The sequence below is a fragment of the Oncorhynchus mykiss genome, chromosome 24, assembly GCF_013265735.2.
Source record: "Oncorhynchus mykiss isolate Arlee chromosome 24, USDA_OmykA_1.1, whole genome shotgun sequence".
In the NCBI taxonomy this organism is placed as follows: Eukaryota; Metazoa; Chordata; class Actinopteri; order Salmoniformes; family Salmonidae; genus Oncorhynchus; species Oncorhynchus mykiss.
In genome coordinates, this window is record NC_048588.1 from 17509337 (window position 1) to 17532339 (window position 23003).

Sequence of the window (23003 nt, forward strand, 5' to 3'; positions counted from 1 at the left end):
GAGAGAGTATAAAGGATTCTGGATATAAAGAGAGAGAGTATAAAGGATTCTGGGTATAAACAGAGATAGTATAAAGGATTCTGGGTATAAAGAGAGAGAGTATAAAGGGTGCTGGGTATAAAGAGAGAGTATAAAGGGTGCTGGTATAAAGAGAGAGAGTATAAAGGATTCTGGATATAAAGAGAGAGAGTATAAAGGGTGCTGGGTATAAAGAGAGAGAGTATAAAGGATTCTGGATATAAAGAGAGAGAGTATAAAGGGTGCTGGTATAAAAAGAGAGAGTATAAAGGGTGCTGGTATAAAGAGAGAGAGTATAAAGGACTCTGGATATAAAGAGAGAGAGAGTATATATTATTCTGGGTATAAAGAGAGAGAGAGTATAAAGGATTCTGGGTATAAAGAGAGAGAGTATAAAGGATTCTGGGTATAAAGAGAGAGAGAGTATAAAGGATGCTGGGTATAAAGAGAGAGTATAAAGGATGCTGGGTAAAAGAGAGAGAGAGTATAAAGGATTCTGGGTATAAAGAGAGAGAGTATAAAGGATGCTGGGTATAAAGAGAGAGTATAAAGGATGCTGGGTATAAAGAGAGAGAGTTTAAATGATGCTGGGTATAAAGAGAAAGAGTTTAAATGATGCTGGGTATAAAGAGAGAGAGTATAAAGGATGCTGGGTATAAAGAGAGAGAGTTTAAATGATGCTGGGTATAAAGAGAAATAGTTTAAATGATGCTGGGTATAAAGATAAAGAGTTTAAATGATGCTGGGTATAAAGAGAAAGAGTTTAAATGATGCTGGGTATAAAGAGAGAGAGTATAAATGATGCTGGGTATAAAGAGAGAGAGTATAAATAATGCTGGGTATAAAGAGAGAGAGAGTATAAAGGATTCTGGGTATAAAGAGAGAGAGAGTATAAAGGATTCTGGGTATAAAGAGAGAGTATAAATGATGCTGGGTATAAAGAGAGAGAGTATAAATGATGCTGGGTATAAAGAGAAAGAGTTTAAATGATGCTGGGTATAAAGAGAGAGAGAGTGGACAGTGCTGATCTACAGTCCAAACTGATCCTACAGTATATCAACACTCCTACTCTAAGACTATGGTTGTGTTCCTAAGGGCACCACATTCCCTCTAGTGTACTACTTTTGACCAGAGAACAGGGTGCCATTTGGAACAAAGCCTATTTGTTAATTCAGTCCCTGATGTCCCCAGTCCCCCCTCTCTCTAACTCTCTCTCCAGTACTGCCTGACACACAGTAACAGTTAATGACACGGCCGGTGCCGCGCTGGGGATGTTACTGCACTGTGGGGGCGTCCTCCCACATGCTCTGCCTAAGGAGAGAGAAAAAAGAGAGGAGAGAAAAATATTAGTAATATTCCTTCGTGTCAAACGACGTGTCCCTGCATACCAATGAAGGAAGAGACACAGCGTCACAGCAGAAATAGCCAGCTAATCGACTACACACACACACACACACACACACACACACACACACACACACACATAACCCCTCATTATCTCCATATCCATAATCATCCTCCTTTAAATTAGTCTAATCCACTTTCAGTAACGGTGGTGTAATGTGCTCCTCTCATTCCTTGGTTCCAGCTAGTGTTAAAGGTCGGTAGTCTGGATTACAGGCTTCTTATTGCTGTGAAAATGACTCAATTTGTCTTAATCACTTCACACCCTGCTAACTGTCATCATTACGGTTCATCTGAGAAAAGAGAGGCAGACACACACCAACACACATACACATCTGAGACATTACAACAGTCCCTGGTTGTGGCAAAGTGGCAATCAAGATTCCCTCTTGTCATTTTCCCACACTTTTTTTGGAGCACATTGTACAGATAATAACCTCTGTATGAACTTAAACAGTTAACTTTCCGAAACACCGACAGCCATAGGGAACGGACTGTAATATTAATTAATGAAAGAAGATATTAGCATGAGGTAGAGAATGTGTGGGAAGCCTTTAGCTACTACTGATGGAAGAGTCAATTTCACACAGTCAGATGCTGAATAATCATAGTCACTTTGTGTGAGCTCTGCAAGAGGTTGATATGTAGCTGTGTAACTGTGTGTGAAACGGTGAGTCTGATACTCTGAGTGAGTATCATTTAACTAATGATCCTTTGAGACAGACACAAGAAACTCCTCAACATGTGCCATAAAAGATGCATTGTCTTTCAACATTCACCTTCTGATTGCCTCTATGAAGTTTATTTTTTTACTTTAGATGTGACTTAGTTCTGTTAATGTTATATATAAAGTTCAATAAAAAACATGAGCTGGCGCACACCCAGAAAAAAATATTTTACAAAGTTAACATGAAAACAGTTTTCTGTGAAGAAAGAGTACAGTCTGAAGAAGTGGAAACATGGTGTGTAGTATTGTACTGTATTTTGTACTGTATTTTGTATGTTCCTTCTCTCATTGCTCAGATCAGAGGTTCCAATGTTTGATAGAACTTCCGCCTCCTGCTGAGAAGCAGTACTATCACATACCCAAAAGCACTCAGCTTGCCCCTCCCAGGTGGCGCAGTGGTTAAGGGCGCTGTACTGCTGTGCCACCAGAGACCCTGGGTTCGCGCCCAGGCTATGTCATAACCGACCGCGACCGGGAGGTCCGTGGGGCGACGCACAATTGGCCTAGCGTCGTCCGGGTTAGGGAGGGCTTGGCCGGTAGGGATATCCTTGTCTCATCGTGCACCAGCGACTCCTGTGGCGGGCTGGGCGCAGTGCGCGCTAACCAAGGTTGCCAGGTGCACGGTGTTTCCTCCGACACATTGGTGTGGCTAGCTTCCGGGTTGGATGCGCACTGTGTTAAGAAGCAGTGCGGCTTGGTTGGGTTGTGTATCGGAGGACGCATGACTTTCAACCTTCGTCTCTCCCGAGCCCGTACGGGAGTTGTAGCGATGAGACAAGATAGTAGCTACTAAAACAATTGGATACCACGAAATTGGGGAGAAAAAGGGGTAAAAAAATAAATTAATTAATTTTTAATTTTTAAAAAGCATTCAGCTTGAGATGTAATATTTATTTTTCTTACACTTTTTCTGGCAGGGGAGAGAAGGAAACCACAGTGTGTTCTGTCTCTCTCTCTCTCTCTCTCTCTCTCGCTCTCATTAAATAAATTACAGCTTAAAATCAATAACATTTTGTTATCTCACAGACTTTAATTGTATTTTATTTAACCTTTAATTAACTAGGCAAGTCAGTTAAGAACAAATTCTTATTTTACAATGACGGCCTACCCTGGCCAAACCCTCCCTGACCCGGACAACGCTGGGCCAATTGTGTGCCGCCCTATGGGACTCCCGATCACAGCCGGTTGTGATACAGCCCAGGATTGAACTAGGGTCTGCAGTGCCTTAGACCTCTGTGCCACTCGGGAGCCCAAAACAAGACTCAGGGTAATCTAATAATCATCCAATCATGCTTAAAATTCTAATCATGCGTCATAAAGATTTATTGGCCCGGCTAATTGAAATTCCTGGATCTCAGTGTTGTTTTGTTAACAAAGCTGCTAATTGATGGGAAAAAAACAGAGTTGACAGGTTGAAGTGGTCATAGAAAGAGAGGAGACTCTACATCTCTACATGACAACAGAGTGATAAATTACAGATGCTTTTATGTGTACTGTAAATTAAAGGCTCAAGTAGTGAAGTACTAATAAAATGTTCACTAGTGTTCTTCTGTAATGAATGAAATGGGGTGCCACACTGCACACACTATCCAAGGCAACTGAGAATGAACTCTAGACAGTGCTGTTAGCTAGGAAATAAATTATACTGTAACTACTGTGGCAATTGTTCATTTTTGTAGTATTTTACGCCCTTTTTCGATCTTGTCTTATCGCTGCAACTCCCCGACGGGCTCAGGAGGCAAAGGTCGAGTCGTGCGTCCTCCAAAACATGACCCACCAAACCGTGCTTTTTAACACCTGCTCGCAGCTCACCGACCTGTCAATGGACAAAAAAAATGTAACATTAGCTTGCGCTAACAACAACAACGGCGCACAAGAAAATGAATTGTGACAGCTATGTCTCAACAAATCATTAGACTACAGCAGAGGGTGTTGACAGTGTGTGTGTGTGTGTGTCTCTAAAAGTGTTGACAGCGCCTAATTGGGCCATTGGCCAGATTCCATACAGGGTGTGAAACAGACATTGGGTCCATGATCCACCAGGGGCGCAGAGTGTACGATGACAAGCCGATACAACACTGGACACTATTGACGGTCCAGAATGATCCATAATAGGGCTATTAGGGCAACAACTCCAGAATGTCAGGAAGCATTGCTGGTCCTAGGGGTGAAGTGAGGTTCCTGTAGGGTTGTAAAGAAAAGCTCATGGGTGTGCATAAGACCCAAGTTTGAACCCAGTCGGTTACATCACATTACAAAGTGTCCAGATGTATTAATAACCAGGTTGAGCCATCGCAGGCCTCCCCTCTGTGCAGATCTCCCTTTCTCTCTCTCTGAATATGTCAAGAAAGTTCATGCCAGCCATGTGATTTCTCTCTAAAATATTAAGGATGAGACGCCTCTGATGTTGACCGGACTGCACAAATGGACAAAAAATAAGCTTTCTTTTGAAAAAATTGACATTACTTAGTGACCCCAAACTATTAAATGGTAGTGTATATTGTGTATTTCATTTGTTGTTTTATTTTCTGTTTGGAGCCCAGGACGAGAAGGCGTTGCTTTGGCAGCGGCTAATTGGGAATCCTAATAAAATACGAAAATAATACTACTACTTCGACGGCCATGTTAACATAATGTATTACTGAGCTGTAAAACAATGTTATTTTTCTAATAGGTGTTGTCATAACCCTTTGGAATATTAGCAGCTTACAGGGTTCCTATATTTGGGTAACCGTGGTGATAATGGCAAACTGATGGTTGGGTAACCGTGGTAATAATGGCACAGAGATGGTTGGGTAACCATGGTGATAATGGAACAGTGATGCAGTGTCCCCCTGTGTATTGGGTTCTGGAAGTTAGATAAGAAACAGTTTGATCCCTGAGGATTGGGAGCCTTTCTAGTGGCTTGTTAAATGGTAATACTTTACTTAAAGCCTTCAGGTGTAACCCATTATGATGCTGAGTCTTGCCTAGACTTTGTTTTAACATGTAAGACAAACTTATTTAAGATTATATGTAGTTTCCACCAACCTTTGTTGACCGGTTGCATCACCGCCTGGTATGGCAACTGCTCGGCATCTGACCGTAAGGCGTTACAGAGGGTACTGTGTACAGCTCAGTACATCACAGGGGCCAAGATTCCTGCAATCCAGGACCTACTGTATATAGTAGGCAGTGTCAGAGGAAAGCCCATAAAATTGTCAGAGACTCCAGTCACCCAAGTCATAGGCTGTTGTCTCTGCTACCGCACGGCAAGCGGTGCCGGAGCACCAAGTCTAGGACCAAAAGGCTCCTTAACAGCTTCTACCCCCAAGCCATAAGACTGCTGAACAATTAATCCAATGGCCACCAGACTATTTACATTGATCCCCTCCATTTGTTTTGTACACTGCTGCTACTCGCTGTTTATTATCTATTCATAGTCACTTCATCCCTACCTACATGTACAAATTACCTCAATTAACCTGTACCCCACACACTGACTCGGTACCAGTACATCCTGTATATAGCCTCGCTATTGTTATTTTATTGTGTTACTTTATACATTTTATTTTTTTATTTAGTTTATTCTGTAAATATTTTCTTAACTCCTCTTGAACTGCATTGTTGGATAAGGGCTTGTAAGTAAGCAAGCATTTTACGGTAAGGTCTACACTTATTGTATTCGGCGCATGTGACAAATACAGTTTGATTTGATTTGATTTGACAATACACATTTACGCAGCCGGCAGATTCAATGTTTGTTTGTTTTCTCAACTAAACTACTGCCAAACCCCTGTTGGCCTACTTAGGGTCCCAAGCTGTACTATCCTGCTGCCTGTGATGATGAGAATGCACTTTGTTGTGGCAGCCAACTCTCCTCAGGTGCTCATATTTAAGCTGCAACTGCTTTGCATTCTTGTCAGTGTCTGTGTCCCAGCAGAAATATACAGCAGAGAGAGACCATCACCGGGGTAATGCAGGGAGTACCAGAACAGTCACTGTGATACAGCTATTGCTGCTACATGAGAACACAGGGAACGGCAAGAAGACAATTAAACACGTAGCCTCGCCAGCACCACTAGCTGTGGAGACTCACTTACAATGACATTATCTCAGACATTCAGTAGGTCACGTCATTGGGGAAAGGGCAGAATAAAGAAACAGAAGAACTCAGGGGCTGAGGGATTCAAATGCACAGCTTCCATATCTGCTCTCACTCAAACATCTGCAGTTTGAAGGTTAGAGATAACATTGCAATGGAGGGAAAAGAGGAGACAGGTAGAGAAAACATGTTGACGGAAGAATATGGAAAATATAGTTGTGTTTGGTGAGAAAATGTGAGAATATTCCCTATTATATCCTGGTGCTTCATTGATGCTTCTTCCTGTGCCTTGCATAAGGTAGAAGCAGTACACGTGGGGGTGCAGGGTGAACTTCACTCTGTCTAGTCTGGCTGTATTGGACCCGTGGTGTTCAGACCAGCAGGAGGAATCAGGTTAATGTGTCACAAATTGCCTTTAAGTGGATTGATGTGCAAAGTGGTCAGACTACATCGACATAGTTAGTCTGCCTCAGACAGTGGATTCAGTCAGAGAGTGCTAATATCTTTTCACTGGTCATAGTGCATATAACCCCATCCCCACCCCTCTCTTGCTCTGTCTCTGTCTCTCTTTGTCTCTGCCTCGCTCTCTATATTTTTTTTTTCTTTGTCTTTCTCTCCCTCTTTCTCTATCTCCCACCATCTCAATTAAATGCCATTTGATTTACTATGGATGCTACAACAGACATGGATTGTCATTAGCACACCATGGTCGACTGTCTGACTTCTTGACTCATTGAAATGGGTTCAGTATTTAGCCCGTCATATACATCCTACAGAGCCTGTCTTTAAGGAATTTACTCAGGGTCCGGTCTCCTTCCCTCCCCTCTGCTTCTTCCTTCCTTGTAACCACTCACTCTCAAAGGTCACTCACTCTGCCAGGAAGCATATAAATACAGAGAGAGAGAGAGAGAGAGAGAGAGAGAGAGAGAGAGAGAGAGAGAGAGAGAGAGAGAGAGAGAGAGACTGGTGCTGCTCATGAATGGTAATATGGACTTACAATACAACTCGTGTTGTCCAAATGCAGTATCTTGGACCAGGTGGATTGGAACACTGCCCATGTTGTGTGAATATACCTGATCGGTAATGTGAAACAAAGTATTTGAAATTATCAAGCTCTTTCTGTCAAGTGGTTTAAAGGTTGGGGAGCTCCACTTTCCTTATAAAGGTGTCTTTGTCCTACTCCTCTTTCTGTTGCATGCTCCTCATACTAATATATTACCAATACTTCAGCAATGTCATCGGTTCACTTTATATACAGTACTAGCACACACTTAGAAATGCAAGCCCAATACATTGAATCAGTCTAAGATTGAATGATTACATTATAAGTTGTATGATTCAAGTGTGGATATTGGGACAGAGACTACAGTATACTGCATCATTGTCAACTTGATAATTTATTCTACCTTATTTGCATATTTCCCAGAGTGCCTTGTCATTCGTGGGAATTATAGTTACCATAGTTACCACCCATTACTATTTGTTAACGACAAAGCCATGGTTGTTGTATTCAATGGTTTTCAGTACTGTAGCCTTCACCAAGTGAGTGTCTAAGTGAATATGTTATCTTTAAAATGAAACTCTTTATGACAATACATTACATATACCATAAGGCCTTTCTTTGAGGGCCTAGTTACACCCTAACACAGTGATCTGAAACTCCTGGTTTACAGGCCACATCAAGCCTGCAAGTCACATTATGCTGACTTGCAAAGTGATGTGTCATTCCAATTGAAATCCAGACAGAGTGAGGATATTCAACAATTGACCCTTCGCTAAGCCCTGCCCCTCTTGGTTACTGTTGGACAACATTTTCCCAGGAAGCCTAATTGCCCCTTCTAACCACTGGTGAAATCCCCTCAATGATCTCAAACTGTGTTTTTAATATGAAATTAGATTAAACAAAGACGACCCCTTGCTAATCAGGAAACGCTCAGGTACAGTATGTTGTGGTGGACTGTCATTACAATTGCTTCACAGGAATCTGGTAAAATTATGTTTGTAGTGTGGTTAGCCACTGAATGGCTATGAATGCACTGTGCATGCAGTCAAAGCTACTAACCAAAGTTACTAAGCACCAAGTGCTCTCGAATTGTTTGCTGATTTTATTATATTCCTAATATATCCAATACATTTAAAGAAAACAAGTTATATTAAGTGGCTAGCTAACAATTTTTCCTACTGTCCTCACTGGCTTTCATATGTTTCAAACATGAGCTTGTCTGAGGTGTCGGACTTGTCGACAGTTGCTATCCATTGGAACACTACGATTGGTTTCCCAAAATTCTGGGACAGCATCCTGCATTCAGAATTGCCAGGGAAGGGAAGACTGATTATTGAGACTACCTAAATCATATCAACTGGAATAGCCATCTCAGCAACGGGTGCAGTAAGTCCAACCACAAACAGATTGGATTAGTTTAGAAAAATGGATGTTATTTATGTTTGTGTGGCATAAGGTTAATCAACTGATCAAAGTACATGCAAAAACACAGGTATTGAAACAAACAATTCTGAAAAATCAAGCAAACTAGCACATTAGCTCAAATTCCTGTCCTTTTGAAGTCCACTCACAGAATAACGCTGATTAAGCAATTGGTTAAGATGGATTTTTTTTATTTTTTTTATTTTTTACAGTGTACAACTTTCATAAAATATACTGTTTTTTTTCATGCTACTGAATATGTCTCATAAAAATAGTTGAAAGCACTAAAGTGTAATCTCGAGTCTATACGTTCATTCTCACCTGGTGTGTGGCACCCCATTTAATTCATTACAGAAGAACACTATTGAAAATGTAATTAGTAGACTGAGAAAGAGAGAGAGAGAGAGAGAGAGAGAGAGAGAGAGAGAGAGAGAGAGAGAGATTAGGCAGAACATTCATAGAAACATTATCATCTTGGAGAATTGTTCATTGTTGTTAAAGTGGTAGCCCTTTCCTGCAGTCATTGGACAAAATCGCCCACTAATGGCCTCATGGGTGGAATGTCATTAATATTTTTTATAATTTCATAATTATCAACATTATGAAGAAAATAATTATTGATACACACAGAACATTAAAGAAGAGCAGCATTGCAGTTCTTGACACAGACCAGTGCGCCTGACACCTACTACTATAGGCACATAAATAATTTGTCTTGCCTATTCACCCTCTGAATGGCACACATACACAATCCATGTCTCAATTGTCTCAAGGCTTGAAAATCCTTCTTTAGTCTGTCTCCCCTTCATCTACACTAATTGAATATGATTTTACAAGTGACATCAATAAGGGATCATAGCTTCCACCTGGAATCACCTGGTCAGTCTTTGTCATGGGAAGATCAAGTGTTTTATACACTCTGTGTATATAAAGTGTAATATTGGTATGCAAACTCAAAATGTAATACAGTTGAAGTTGGAAGTTTACATACACTTTCGCCAAATACATTAAAACTCAGTTTTTCACAATTCCTGACATTTAATCCTAGTAAAAATTCCCTGTTTTAGGTCAGTTAGGAGCACCACTTTATTTTAAGAATGTGAAATGTCAGAATAATAGAGCATGATTTATTTCAGCTTTTATTTCTTTCACCACATTCCAAGTGGGTCAGAAGTTTACATACACTCAATTAGTATTTGGTAGCATTGCCTTTAAATTGTTTAAATTGTTCAAACATTTCAGGTAGCCTTCCACAAGCTTCCCACAATAAGTTGGGTGAATTTTGGCCCATTCCTCCTGGTAGAGCTGGTGTAACTGAGTGAGGTTTGTAGGCCTGCCTTGCTCACACACACTTTTTCAGTTCTGCCAAACATTTTCTATGGGATTGAGATCAGGGCTTTGTGATGGCCACTCCAATACCTTGACTTTGTTGCCCTTAAGCTATTTTGCCACATCTTTGGAAGTATGCTTGGGGTCATTGTCCATTTGGAAGACCCATTTGCGACCAATCTTTAGCTTCCTGACTGATGTTTTGAGATGTTGCTTCAATATATCCACATAATTTTCCTGCCTCATGATACCATCTATATTGTGAAGTGCACCAGTCCCTCCTGCAGCAAAGCACCCCCACAACATGATGCTGCCACCCCCGTGCTTCACGGTTGGGATGGTGTTCTTCAGCTTGCTAGCCTCCCTCTTTTTCCTCCAAACATAACGATGGTCATTATGGCCAAACAGTTATATTTTTTGTTTCATCAGACCAGAGGACATTTACGATCTTTGTCCCCATGTGCAGTTGCAAACCGTAGTCTGGCTTTTTTATGGCGGTTTTGGAGCAGTGGCTTCTTCCTTGCTGAGCGGCCTTTCAGGTTATGTCGATATAGGACTCGTTTTACTGTGGATATAGATACTTTTGTACCTGTTTCCTCCGGCATCTTCACAAGGTCCTTTGCTGTTGTTCTAGGATTGATTTGCACTTTTCGCACCAACGTATGTTCATCTCTAGGAGAAAGAACGAGTCTCCTTTCTGAGCACTATGGCGGCTGCGTGGTCCCATGGTGTTTATACTTGTGTACTATTGTTTGTACAGATGAACGTGGTACCTTCAGGCATTTGGAAATTGCTCCCAAGAATGAACTAGACTTGTGGAGGTCTACAAATTTTTTTCTGAGGTTTTGGCTGATTTCTTTTGATTTTTCCATGATGTCAAGAAAAAGGCACTGAGTTTGAAGGTAGGCCTTGAAATACATCCACAGGTACACCTCCAATTGACTCAATGATGTCAATTAGCCTATGAGAAGATTCTAACGCCATGACATAATTTTCTGGAATTTTCCAAGCTGTTTAAAGGCACAGTCAACTTAGTGTATGTAAACTTCTGACCCACTGGAATTGTGATACAGTGAATTATAAGTGAAATAGTCTGTTAACAATTGTTGGAAAAATTACTTGTATCATGGACAAAGTAGATGTCCTAACCGACTTGCCAAAACTGTAGTTTGTTAACAAGAAATTTGTGGAGTGGTTGAAAAACTAGTTTTAATGATCCCACCTAAGTGTATGTAAACTTCCGATTTCAACTGTTGGTGGTTCCAGCGTGGGAATGAAAGCAGTGTAGACACACGATTCCTTGGAGAGAATAACCAGGTGGTCCTGCTTGAATCCACCCTCTTAGACACAGCTACTCATCCATAGCATAGATTGCTAAAAGGTTCCTTTGTCTTCTTCAACCTCGTGTTGCGTTTTGGGGTTGCTGACTACTCAGACCTTGATGTTAATTCTCGGTTCAGAAATGGCCGTTTCTGCCTTTAGGACAAGTTCTCTGGGTGTAACTAGTTACAAGGCACGGTCTGGATTTTACTCAGATCCAATTTAGACAACTAACTTCACATTTCATCTTTACAAAAACCTTAGCTTTGATCTGGACGTTTTCCACACAACGTACAGTACAGTATGCAAAAAACAGGAACATATTGTGAAAACTCTTCAAGTTACAATGTTTTCGTTATAACGTTGTCATTTAACTTTCAATAACATAACAATGAAATTCATTTTCATATTCCATCTATCGTCATTACTGTGTTTACGTGTGATCAGGGGTGAGTTCATTCCGCCGATTCTGTTGAAAAACATTTCTTAAACGGAAGCAAACAGAACGAAACGGGGATTAACATACCTGAATTTGTCCAATAGAAACTCTTGTTTGCAACTGTTGGACTAATGATTTTACCCTAGATCAGCTAGATGCAGGCAAGAATGTGCAAGGCGGTATTGAATGTGTCACTGGAGCAATTTTTCTATCGGCCTGTGTGCACTTACGTTGTAAACTTTTATTCATAGTCTAGGTTGTAGCAACCTCATGATGGGTACAGGGGAAATTAGAGTATCATGTAGTAGCCTAAACCTATCGATGTTACATTGAACTGGGGGAATGGAATATGAATGACAGTCATCCAATATGCTGTAATAGAAATAAGGCCATGCTCATTAAAAAAAAGAATCATCCTCCATCATCTTAAACGGCACTGTATTGAAGTATGAAAATAGTTACAGAAATAGTTGCATGATTTGCATCCATCAGACAAAAGGTATCTCTGTAGAGTAATCAATACTATTTTATACCTTTTGTAAAAACTGAAAATAATAATAACAAATGTACAATTGATTTGGGAACCTACATTCCAGTCCCCCAGTGTCTATGTAGCAAAGGAAAGTTTGTTGTTTCCTTTCCCTCTCTACCTCACTACTCTTTTCCTCCCCTTTCCTCCACTTCCCTCCCCCCTACAGTTTGACATGCAGCGCATCACCCTTGAGGAGCTGAAACACATCCTGTTCCACGCCTTCAGAGACCATCTGACCATGAAGGACATCGAGAACATCATCATCAACGAGGAGGAGAGCCTCAACGAGAACTCGGGACACTGTCAGGCAGACTTTGAAGGAAGTGAGTAGAGTAGATTCTGTAGTCTATGGAGAAAGAAAGAGAGAGAGAGAGAGAGAGAGAGAGAGAGGCTAGCTGTCATTGGCGGAGCAGAGCGTGCTGCACGCCCATCCTCCTGTCAGGACGGATCTGACTCAGCTATCAGGATCCATTACTGTCATAGACTCCACCTGCTGATTTATTGATTGAAGGTGTTTATGGTGTAGGAAGTCATGTGGTCCCCTGGGCTATGACTAACAGTGATTAAATATGCATAGCCTGGCTCTGCAAAAATGTGTCTTTTAGGAAGTTTTGAATACCGCAGCAGCAGAGAAGGGTGTTTAGGTTGATATGAATCTTTATTTTTTGTTTGTTATTGGGTTGTTCCACAAAAAGAGTGCCTTTTGTGTCCCTTTGATATTTTACGAAGACATTTTGCACCAATATTGAATTTTAAAAGCCTGCTATATTAATTGAAGTGCCATTTAATATAGACCACATGGAGAATTCAATAAATCAGATTTTCTATATGAATAAAGGCTTGCTAAAGTGCCAAAATCTTCTATCAAGAGCAGAACACGTCAACCCTGTTACCCATAGATAGACAAGCTGGAAATGTTTTAGCAATTGAATTGTTTTAGTTCAGCTTGCATTCAATTACCACTCCCTGTTGCACACAAGCTTCCATTCCCCCATTCACAATGGGATTTATGGCTGATTTAGGATGGAATCGTCAACCTGTTACGGTCAACCTTGTGACTTTATTTGGCATTTAATAGGCACTTATTATAATCAAATAACATTTTATTGGTCACGTACACATATTTAGCAGATGTTATTGCGGGTGTAGCAAAATGTTTGTGGTGTAGCGAAATGCTTGTAAAGTCTAATTTTAAATGTAATCTCTTGAGGGGAAACATGGTTTTTATGAAGTCAAACATGTACTCTTTTTGACAGAATGTTAGAAATTCAGAGTATTTTTGGACTAAGTTTCGCTTTTCAAAAGGCACCGTGGGACAACCCTGGAACGACCCTTTTCAAAAGGCACTGTGGAACGACCCTGGAACGACCCTTTTCAAAAGGCACTGTGGAACGACCCTGGAACGACCCTTTTCAAAAGGCACTGTGGAACGACCCTGGAACGACCCTTTTCAAAAGGCACTGTGGAACGACCCTGGAACGACCCTTTTCGAAAGGCACTGTGGAACGACCCTGGAACGACCCTTTTCAAAAGGCACCGTGGAACGACCCTGGAACGACCCTTTTCAAAAGGCACCGTGGAACAACCCTGGAACGACCCTTTTCAAAAGGCACCGTGGAACAACCCTGGAACGACCCTTTTCAAAAGGCACTGTGGAACGACCTTATTATGTCTGTAGTGAAGATAATACAACAGTTGAATGTCAGGAGCAGGAGACCAGAGTTCAGATGAATAGTAACAAAACAAACATTTAAGCATTTCCCCTGATATCCTTTGAGTATAACTACTCACACCTTCCCCAGTAAGATGTTGGTTCTGTAGCCTTTCAGGTTAGAGCCACTCAGAGGTCATTGTTTCTTAATCTCCTTCTGTGACAGTCTGATACACAATGCTCCTTGTGAAACTGGAAAGGCTGTGTGATGCTGCAGAAACAAAAGAGGCATGGCCTCTCATGCTGTAGGAGTGGCAACAGATAGTAGGGCTGGATATGGTTTATAAGGAGCTTTATTAGGTGCAAATTAATACATTTTAGCTCATTTAGATTACACAAGTTTACTTTTGTGTTAGTAGTGATGATTTCAGTGCTTTATGACATCAGAGTTATAAATAGCTTGTGAGAGTGAGAGAGTGAAATGTAAAGCGAGTCGGGGGCGGGCTACACAGGACTCTGTATCTGCAGGTCATTGGCCCAGCCCACCTAATTACCACGGTTACCAGAGCCCCATAACCCAGTCCGCTGTTTCCAGGTCACTGATTGGCCAGGGGAGGGAGACTTGCTGACTTACCATTCTATGCCGGTGGGAGACTGAACCGGATAATGATATCACGGCCTAAAGTTGGCATGGCTTTCAAGTGTGTGTGCGTGCATATCTGTCCATATGTACTATACATTTGTGTCAGTTCTATTTACATCTCGGGTCCCACTGCGCTGCAGATACAAACACAAACACATCATGTGACAGAGAGCAGAGCCTCAGCTGCTGCATAGGATTAATCTCACCTCTGCATTCTTTCTGCCAGTCACACTCTCCCTACCACTCACTCTCTCCTTTCCTTTCTTCCATCCCTCCCTCATTCATTTTCCAACACAAATAACTAATTTCTCCAACCTAAATCAGGTGATTCAGAAGAGAGCCTGGTGCAGTTTGTTTAATAGTAATTTCTCCCCATCAACACTGCTGAAAATGACTTGGTATTAGGCTTTCTCTTTTTTATTTTCTTACAACAGAGAATGGCAAATGGCAAGAATGTGATGTGCCAGCTTGAAATGGATTTTGGTAATAAACCTCTATGCACCTTTATCTTTCTTTCTCCCTTCCCCCTTTTCTCTCTTCTATCAGTCCATTCTAAAAATAAGAACCGGCAGACGTGTGTGAGGAAGAGTCTGATCTGCGCCTTTGCCATGGCCTTCATCATCAGCGTAATGCTCATCGCGGCCAATCAGATGCTGCGGAACGGCCTGGAGTAGCCTCACCCAGCCACGCCCACTGTGAGCGGGAAAAACTAACCTGCATGTGCATGATGAAAGTGGGTGAGGTCATTTCCTGTTTCTTTAGAAATAAAAAAAAAACTTCAAAATGCCTCACTGATGGTGACAAAAAAAACAGAAAACACTGAATGATAAACCATCAGATTTTTCTGAGTGGATGACAGTCTGACGTCCACCGACACTGAGAAGCCAGCATGAGGAGTCCAGCGAGACCCCTCATAACCCCATTACTCTGGCAGGGACATTCAAGGGCTGACTTTCGCTTACTCTGCTGTCTCTGTTCCCTAATGCAATAAAGACACAAGTACAGGAGTTCAGTACTCTTCCTCTCTTCCCTACCCAGAGTCTTCATATGAAGGTACCTTGGAATTCAATTTGAACTTCTTGCCTCAGAAGGCAGAATCATGGTGGATTGAGACATGCCCTCATTGTATTTGTACAAGGCAGCATCCTTGTGGATTGAGACATACCCTCAATTGGATCTGTGTGAGAGAGAATGGAGCTGTGCCTCCTGCAGTGCAGAGAGCCTGATTAGTTACAGGGCACACCCCTGCAGTCTGGCTACACACATACACTCTTATGCACGCATCTACGCACGTACGTCCACACACACAAACACACACACACAATAATTGGCCTGTTATTCTAGTTTCCTGAGGGCGGGTGGAAGCCAGCTCACCGCTGGAGCATACAGCAAAGCTCTGGATGCGACAGGCATGATGGTGCCGTCTGCTGTAAGGCTGTTGTTTAAGCTCTTCTAAAAGCTTTCATCCAGAGTTCCGGAGTGAAATCAGTGGGTATTCCTGTGCCCAAATTCCTCACTGTTACTGTATCTGTGTACATTCCCAGTGCTAAACAGAACAGTGTTTGAAAGACCATAGCTGTGAAATGTCTGGGCTGTACTGTACCTATGATCTAATTCCTCTTGAGGTAGGTATGCCTGAACTCCTGTATTGTATTGACACTCATGGTAATATATTAACCACCTACAGTTTTGCTGAAGACTGCTTGTAATAGCTACAGTACTGCATGTGATCAAGTCTACGTCGATATGTAAATATGTATGTAACCCATGTTGTTGTTGTCTACGTGTATAGGGTGACGGTGTTCTACTCTGTATGTGCATGATTGTTGGTACACTCTACTCCTGCAGATTTAGAGGTGGAGGGAAGGAGAGAGCACTGTGAAACCAGAGGCTGCTGCCTTCCAAATCACAATACACAGGCAGGCAGATAGACAGACAGACACAAAGCTCTCTATGTTCCCCTCACCCTCTGGCCAAAGCCATAGAACTCAATAGAGATGTACTGACTGAAGAACACTAAATGGTTGTTGTTGTTTTCCGTTACAAATGTGTATTTTCAGTAGGAACAGTCCATCCTTTGTGCATGTTGTTGGGTTCCTTCACCCACCCTTTTGCGCTGTACAATCATTTCCACCTATCCCCATGAGCAGAACGGAGAGTAGAATCACAGACTGGTGTAAGAGCCCCATCTAGAGGTTGGCTCAAAAATTCTGATATTTTTTGTAACCGTGTGCTCCCCTAGCTCTGGTCCAAGGTTGGAAGGCCAAAAGGGCTTATATGAAAACCACACCACAAATATAAGTACAAAAATATAAGTTTGTTCAATCAGTTAAACAAAGCATATTAATTATGATTGTACATGATCAACTCAGTATACAAGAAAATGTGTGTGTGTGTGTGTGTGTGTGTGTGTGTGTGTGTGTGTGTGTGTGTGTGTGTGTGTGTGTGTGTGTGTGTGTGTGTGAGAGAGAAAGAAAGAGAGTGAGGCTACTTAGAGGGGATTATTGGATAGTTTGGTTCATCAGGCTGACCCCCATTCTTCGCTTGAAGTTGATGGCAATGTGAAGATAAGAATTCCAGAGTATAGTACCTCTGTATCTGATAGAGAATTTACTATGTGAGGAGGGTGGATTATTATTATTGTAGTGGCTTGTGTTAAATAGATGGATTTCAGAATTACCTGGAAGAATCCATTGAAGGGTTTACATAAACTTTCTGGGAGGTATGAGTATTTGAAGATGAAAGTGCATAATTGGCGTACATTAATGTCGTAAATAGACAAGATATTGAGTTTCTTAAACAAAGGTGCAGATGGAGTCAGATAATTAGAGGATGTGGCTAGTCTTGCAAAATATTTTTGTATGATGAGTCATTTGTGTAGGTAGGAGGCATCAGGTGCATTCGGAAAGTATTCAGACCCTTTGACTTTTTTCACATTTTGTTACGTTACAGACTTATTCTAAAATTGATTAAATTGTTTTGTTTTTTCCTCATCAATATACACACGACCCCATGATGACAAAGCAAAAACATGTATTTATTTTTTTTGCAAATGTATTAAAAACATTTACATAAGTATTCAGACCCTTTATTTAGTACTTTGTTGAAGCACCTTTAGCAGCGATTACAGCCTCGAGTAGTCTTGGGTTTGACGCTAAAAGCTTGGCACACCTGTATTTGGAGAGTTTCTCCCATTCTTTTCTGCAGGCCCTCTCTGTCAGGTTGGATGGGGAGCGTCGCTGCACAGCTATTTTCAGGTCTCTCCAGAGATGTTCGATCGGGTTCAAGTCCCGGCTCTGGCTGGGCCACTCAAGGACATTCAATGACTCCCCAAGCCACTCCTGTGTTGTCTTGGCTGTGTTCTTAGGGTCATTGTCCTGTTGGAAGGTAAACCTTCACCCCAGTCTGAGGTCCTGAGCACACTGGAGCAGGTTTTCTTCAAGGATCTCTCTGCGCATTGCTCGATTCATCTTTCCCTTGATCCTGACTAGTCTCCCAGTCCCTGCCGCTGAAAAACATCCCCACAGCATGATGCTGCCACCACCATGCTTCACTGTAGGGATGGTACCAGGTTACCCCCAGACGTGACACTTGGCATTCAGGCCAAATAGTTCAATTTTGATTACATCAGACCAGAGAAATCTTGTTTGTCATTGTCTGAGAGTCCTTTAGGTGCCTTTTGGCAAACTCTAAGCTGGAACTCTGGAGCTCTGTCAGAGAGACCGTCAGGTTATTGGTCACCTTCCTGACCAATGCCCTTCTCCCCTGATTGCTCCTTTTGGCCGAGCGGCCAGCTCTAGGAAGAGTCTAGGTGGTTCCAAACTTCTTCCATTTAAGAATGATGGAGGCCACTGTGTTCTTGGGGCCATTAATGCTACAGAAATGTTGTGACACTGTTACAGGAATTAAATTCCTCTGTTTTAATCACCAATTAAAATTAATCACTCTGTCAATTCATAAGAGGTTGTAAGACCCTTATTGGTATAAAATGGACAGAGACCAGCCTTTGAAATCAACCAGCTGCGTTTATTCTCGTGAGTACTGCCCATTACACATTTTACCACAGGTTTTAAACTGAAAATGACGTCATTAGTTTCAGTACTAGCCCATGTCATCTCCGCTGTAGTACAATGGCTGTATGGTTCTCACATGTCTCTCCCTATTTAAGATAATATGTGACCGAGCCAAGGTCATGCTTGGGTAGATAAGCCTTCTAGCCAGACTGGCTATAAGTTCATTCATTTCTACCATGGCACAGACAGTCATTGTTCTAATTCTTTATTATATTTACACACATTATATTCAGTATTAGGATTAAAAAGAAAATTCATACATATACAGTAACATAATAGTATTCTGATTAGTACATATACAGTAACATAATATTATTCTGATTAGTACATATACAGTAACATAATAGTATTCTGATTAGCACATATACAGTAACATAATAGTATTCTGATTAGTCAGTCCTGATTGAAATGTATACATAATTAGTCATCATTGATAAAAATTCCCTTAACAGACACCCTTCTCCAGATCTGTGCATCGACACAATCCTGTCTTGGCGCTCAACAGATAATTGCTTTTAGCTCATTGCTTGGTTTTTGCTCTGACATGCACTGTTAACTGTGGGACCTTGTGTTCCAAATCATGTCCAATCAATTGAATTTACCACAGGTGGAATCCAATCAAGTTGTAGAAACATCTCAAGGATGATCAATGGAAACCGGATGCACCTGAATGTCAGGTGAATAATCAATGCCTTGTATTGAGATGTATGATCATCAAAACATGAAATGTTGAAAAATAATATTATGATTCTTCCCTATTCTATCTGTATAGAAGGTTTTATGAAATAATGAATGTTCTACCTAAATTATTTGTAACGGTTTTCTTGATGAGAAGGAGAGTCGGACCAAAATGCGGCGTGTCTATTGCAATCCATGTTTAATGAAGTAACACACTAAAGACAAACACTACCAAAACAATAAACTTAACGAAAACCGAAACAGCCTATACTTGTGTAACCTAACACAGAATAAGGACACTAAGGACACGACAAACTCAAAGAATATGGCTGCCTAAATATGGTTCCCAATCAGAGACAACGATAAACACCTGCCTCTGATTGAGAACCACTTCAGCCATAGACTTAGCTAGAACACCCCACTAGCTACAATCCCTATACATACACACCACATACAAAAACCCATGCCACACCCTGGCCTGACCAAATAAATAAAGATAAACACAAAATACTTTGACCAGGGTGTGACATTATTGTTGGTTCGATTAACTGCACTGTTTGTGGGACATAGATAGGAGTCTTTTATTGGAATTCTGTATGTCTTGCCCATGGCAGAAAATCTCCTTTCTTTTCACCTTGAAGAGGTTAGCATTAAAGTATGATCGATGAACGTCCCCATTCATTTTATCATCATGTTTGGACGGATGGCTCCTCTGTGAGGTTTCCAAGTTTGTTTTATGATGTCAAAGTAAAAGCACTGATTTGTGTGCAATATCATCTTGCAAATACAGTAGGCTACACTGGATTTAATATTGTTGAGACCACCAATTTAAGCTTACTGAGTGCAAATTCTCACCTCATTCATTATATAATGTATTCTGTCAAACTTGAGTTTGTTCCTTATTTAGCTGTTTTGAGCTGTCACCCTTGTCTGCTTCATTAATGGCACCCTAATACACATGTTGTGCACTAATATTGACCAGGGTCCATGGGGCTCTAGTCAAAGTAGTGCACTATAGAGGGAATAGTGTGTCATTTGGGACACTACCCTGCCCTAACCCCACTATACACTGTAATATCAGGGTATAGTCTGAACCTTGTGTTGATGAATAAATAAATACATGTTAGCCCACATGAAAGGCTCTGGCCTGGGTGTACAATACTGTTACAGGGGATGGAGCTGTACCTGCCATCACAGAATCAGTGCATGTCTTGATCATTAAAACTGATGGTGAATGAGACTGGAAAACTAACAGTCTCACTTCAGTAGCATGGTGTTTGAATTGCACATGTATGTGCTGTATGGACACTGTACATAAAATACATAGATATACACAGTGCTTAATTTGAGCCGGATCCTGCCGGAACACCTCTCCATTTTGGACTGTTTTTTCCCGGAAACTATTTGGCCGGATCTGGTACCTATTGTGGCATGAAAATAAGTACAATGTAAAAATTCTAATGAAAGTTCATTCGAGTTGCTTCTTCGTTAATTCTCCTACCCTCACAAAAAAACGTAATGTGAAAAAGTAGATTTTCACGCCTTGCCTAATATTCTAAGTGTTGATTTGGGTTGAGCCGGCCGGGTTTATGGTTTGAGCAACATTGTAACCTTTGTTTGAGCCCAACGCCGTGTGTGAGAAGCGCGCCATCATCTCTCACATAACTGGAATGAGATTCACTTTATATGATCTCTCTCCCTCTCAGTTCTGATAGACATGAGCCTAGGGCCTCCCGGGTGGCGCAGTGGTTAAGGGTGCTGTACTGCAGCGCTAGCTGTGCCATCAGAGTCCCTGGGTTTGCGCCCAGGCTAGGGAGGGCTTGGTCGGTAGGGATGTCCTTGTCTCATCGCGCACCAGCGACTCCTGTGGCGGGCCGGGCCGGGCGCAGTGCATGCTAACCAAGGTTGCCAGGTGCACGGTGTAGCCTCCGACACATTGGTGCGGCTGGCTTCCAGGTTGGATGCGCGCTGTGTTAAGAAGCAGTGCGGCTGGTTGGGTTGTGTATCGGAGGACGCATGACTTTCAACCTTCGTCTCTCCCGAGCCCCTACGGGAGTTATAGTGATGAGACAAGATAGTAGCTACTACAACAATTCGATACCACGAAATTGGGGAGAAAAAGGGGTAAAAATTAAAAAATAAAAATATTTAAAAAAGACATGAGCCTGGAACTCTCATCTCTCCGTTGCACATCATCGTGTATTTCCTTATAGAATCATAGCCGCGCGAAGGGTTCTGAAGGAACTGCAGCAGCCTACAGTCGGGAACGCGCACCAAAATGTCAGTGAAAAAACAGTACGCAGACCAAACAGGCCTTTCGTAATATGTCAAATACAATCGAGGTTGGGGAGCAACCTATGCTGTAGGTTACAAACATATTTTATAAATTTCCAAATAATGTTCTACAAAAGAGAGAGAGGCTACACGCGCTGCGCATCATTGGGTGAGTCAGTGAAACTGGAAATCATTTTTAGGACTATAATTTCTTCCTCATACTGTTGCCTACAATATGTATCTACACACCTATGCCTAGGCTATTGATGGATTCAAGACCATGTCGTTTTTATTGATCTCAGTTTGTCAGTGTCAGTAGCCTGCCATTTCGATAATTTGTGCGGTATTAAAAAAGATTCTGCCAAAGTCTCCAGTCATGGACCCTAAAAATACTCCCCATGTGTGCAACTTCTGTAAGTGCCTCTACTCTACTGCTCTATGCTACTACGCAAATGCGATGATATGCATGCAATGCTTTATTATAAAGGTGATTTCTTTACTCATGCGTTCCGGTACCTCAGAACTCCCCAGGTCACCCCCTCTCACGCTCACTTTTTGTTCCGGCACCTCCCGATTTACAAATTAAGCACTGGAATACAGTACAAACATATACACATGTAAACTGTGCATGCACACCATTAAAACATGTAGGGGCAGTTTCCCGGACACACATTAAGCCTTGTGCTGGACTAAATAGCAAGATCAATGGAAAATCTCCATTGAAAGTGCTTTTTAGTCCAGATTTAAGTTGTATTATTAATAATAGCCTGAATATTGTATCTGTAAATACTGAAATCGGTACAAAAGTAAATGGAAAGCATTTATGCAATAAACATCTCTTTTTTTTGTAAATGTTGCTGTATCTCATTGTCTTCCATCAGATACGACTAGTGTTGTTTAGGAGACCACAAAATGGAGGTATAAGCCAGTACATCAGTATGCTGTAAACCTGGTTGTAAATTATAGATCAGCGCCCATATTTACAAAGCATCTCGGCGTAGGAGTGCCGATCCCTGTCCAGGTAATATAAAAGGCTAAACTGATCCTAGTTACTAGGTCAGACAACTGTTATGGAACTGATTACACAGCCTACTGTTGCACTATACTCGCTGAGTAGGGGCCCTAGGCGCAAGCCTAATTGTTCAGTAACCTCAATAGGTGTGTGCATTAACATGGAAGTATGAGTGTGTGAACCTTGTTGGGTGTGTGTGTGTACCGGAGGGCAGCGGCCTTGCTTACCGGGGATCAACGGGGATAGGTAGCTCTGGCGTGACTCCGTGGTCGGGCCATCACAAGCGGGTGGTTGATGTTTAAATTGGTGTCAAATAAATAAAACAAAAAAATGGCATTTCAAATAAAATAGGCAGTCGAGAGCACTCCTTCAGCTCGCTAGCTCCCTAATTTTT

At 41.6% G+C, this 23003-nt stretch overlaps 1 protein-coding gene across 2 annotated transcripts in view; it reads left to right on the forward strand.

The window, feature by feature from the left end:
- Nucleotides 1-17590, forward strand: part of LOC110503891 (calcium-binding protein 8) — a 56477-nt gene extending 38887 nt beyond the window's left edge. For both annotated transcript variants that reach the window (XM_036961470.1, XM_021582510.2), the window contains exons 5-6: nt 12445-12601; nt 15119-17590. In XM_036961470.1, coding sequence (XP_036817365.1) covers nt 12445-12601; nt 15119-15246 — 285 coding nt within the window. In that variant the 3' untranslated portion in view covers nt 15247-17590. The remainder of the gene's footprint in view (nt 1-12444; nt 12602-15118) is intronic.
- The last annotated feature ends 5413 nt before the right edge of the window (nt 17591-23003 follow it).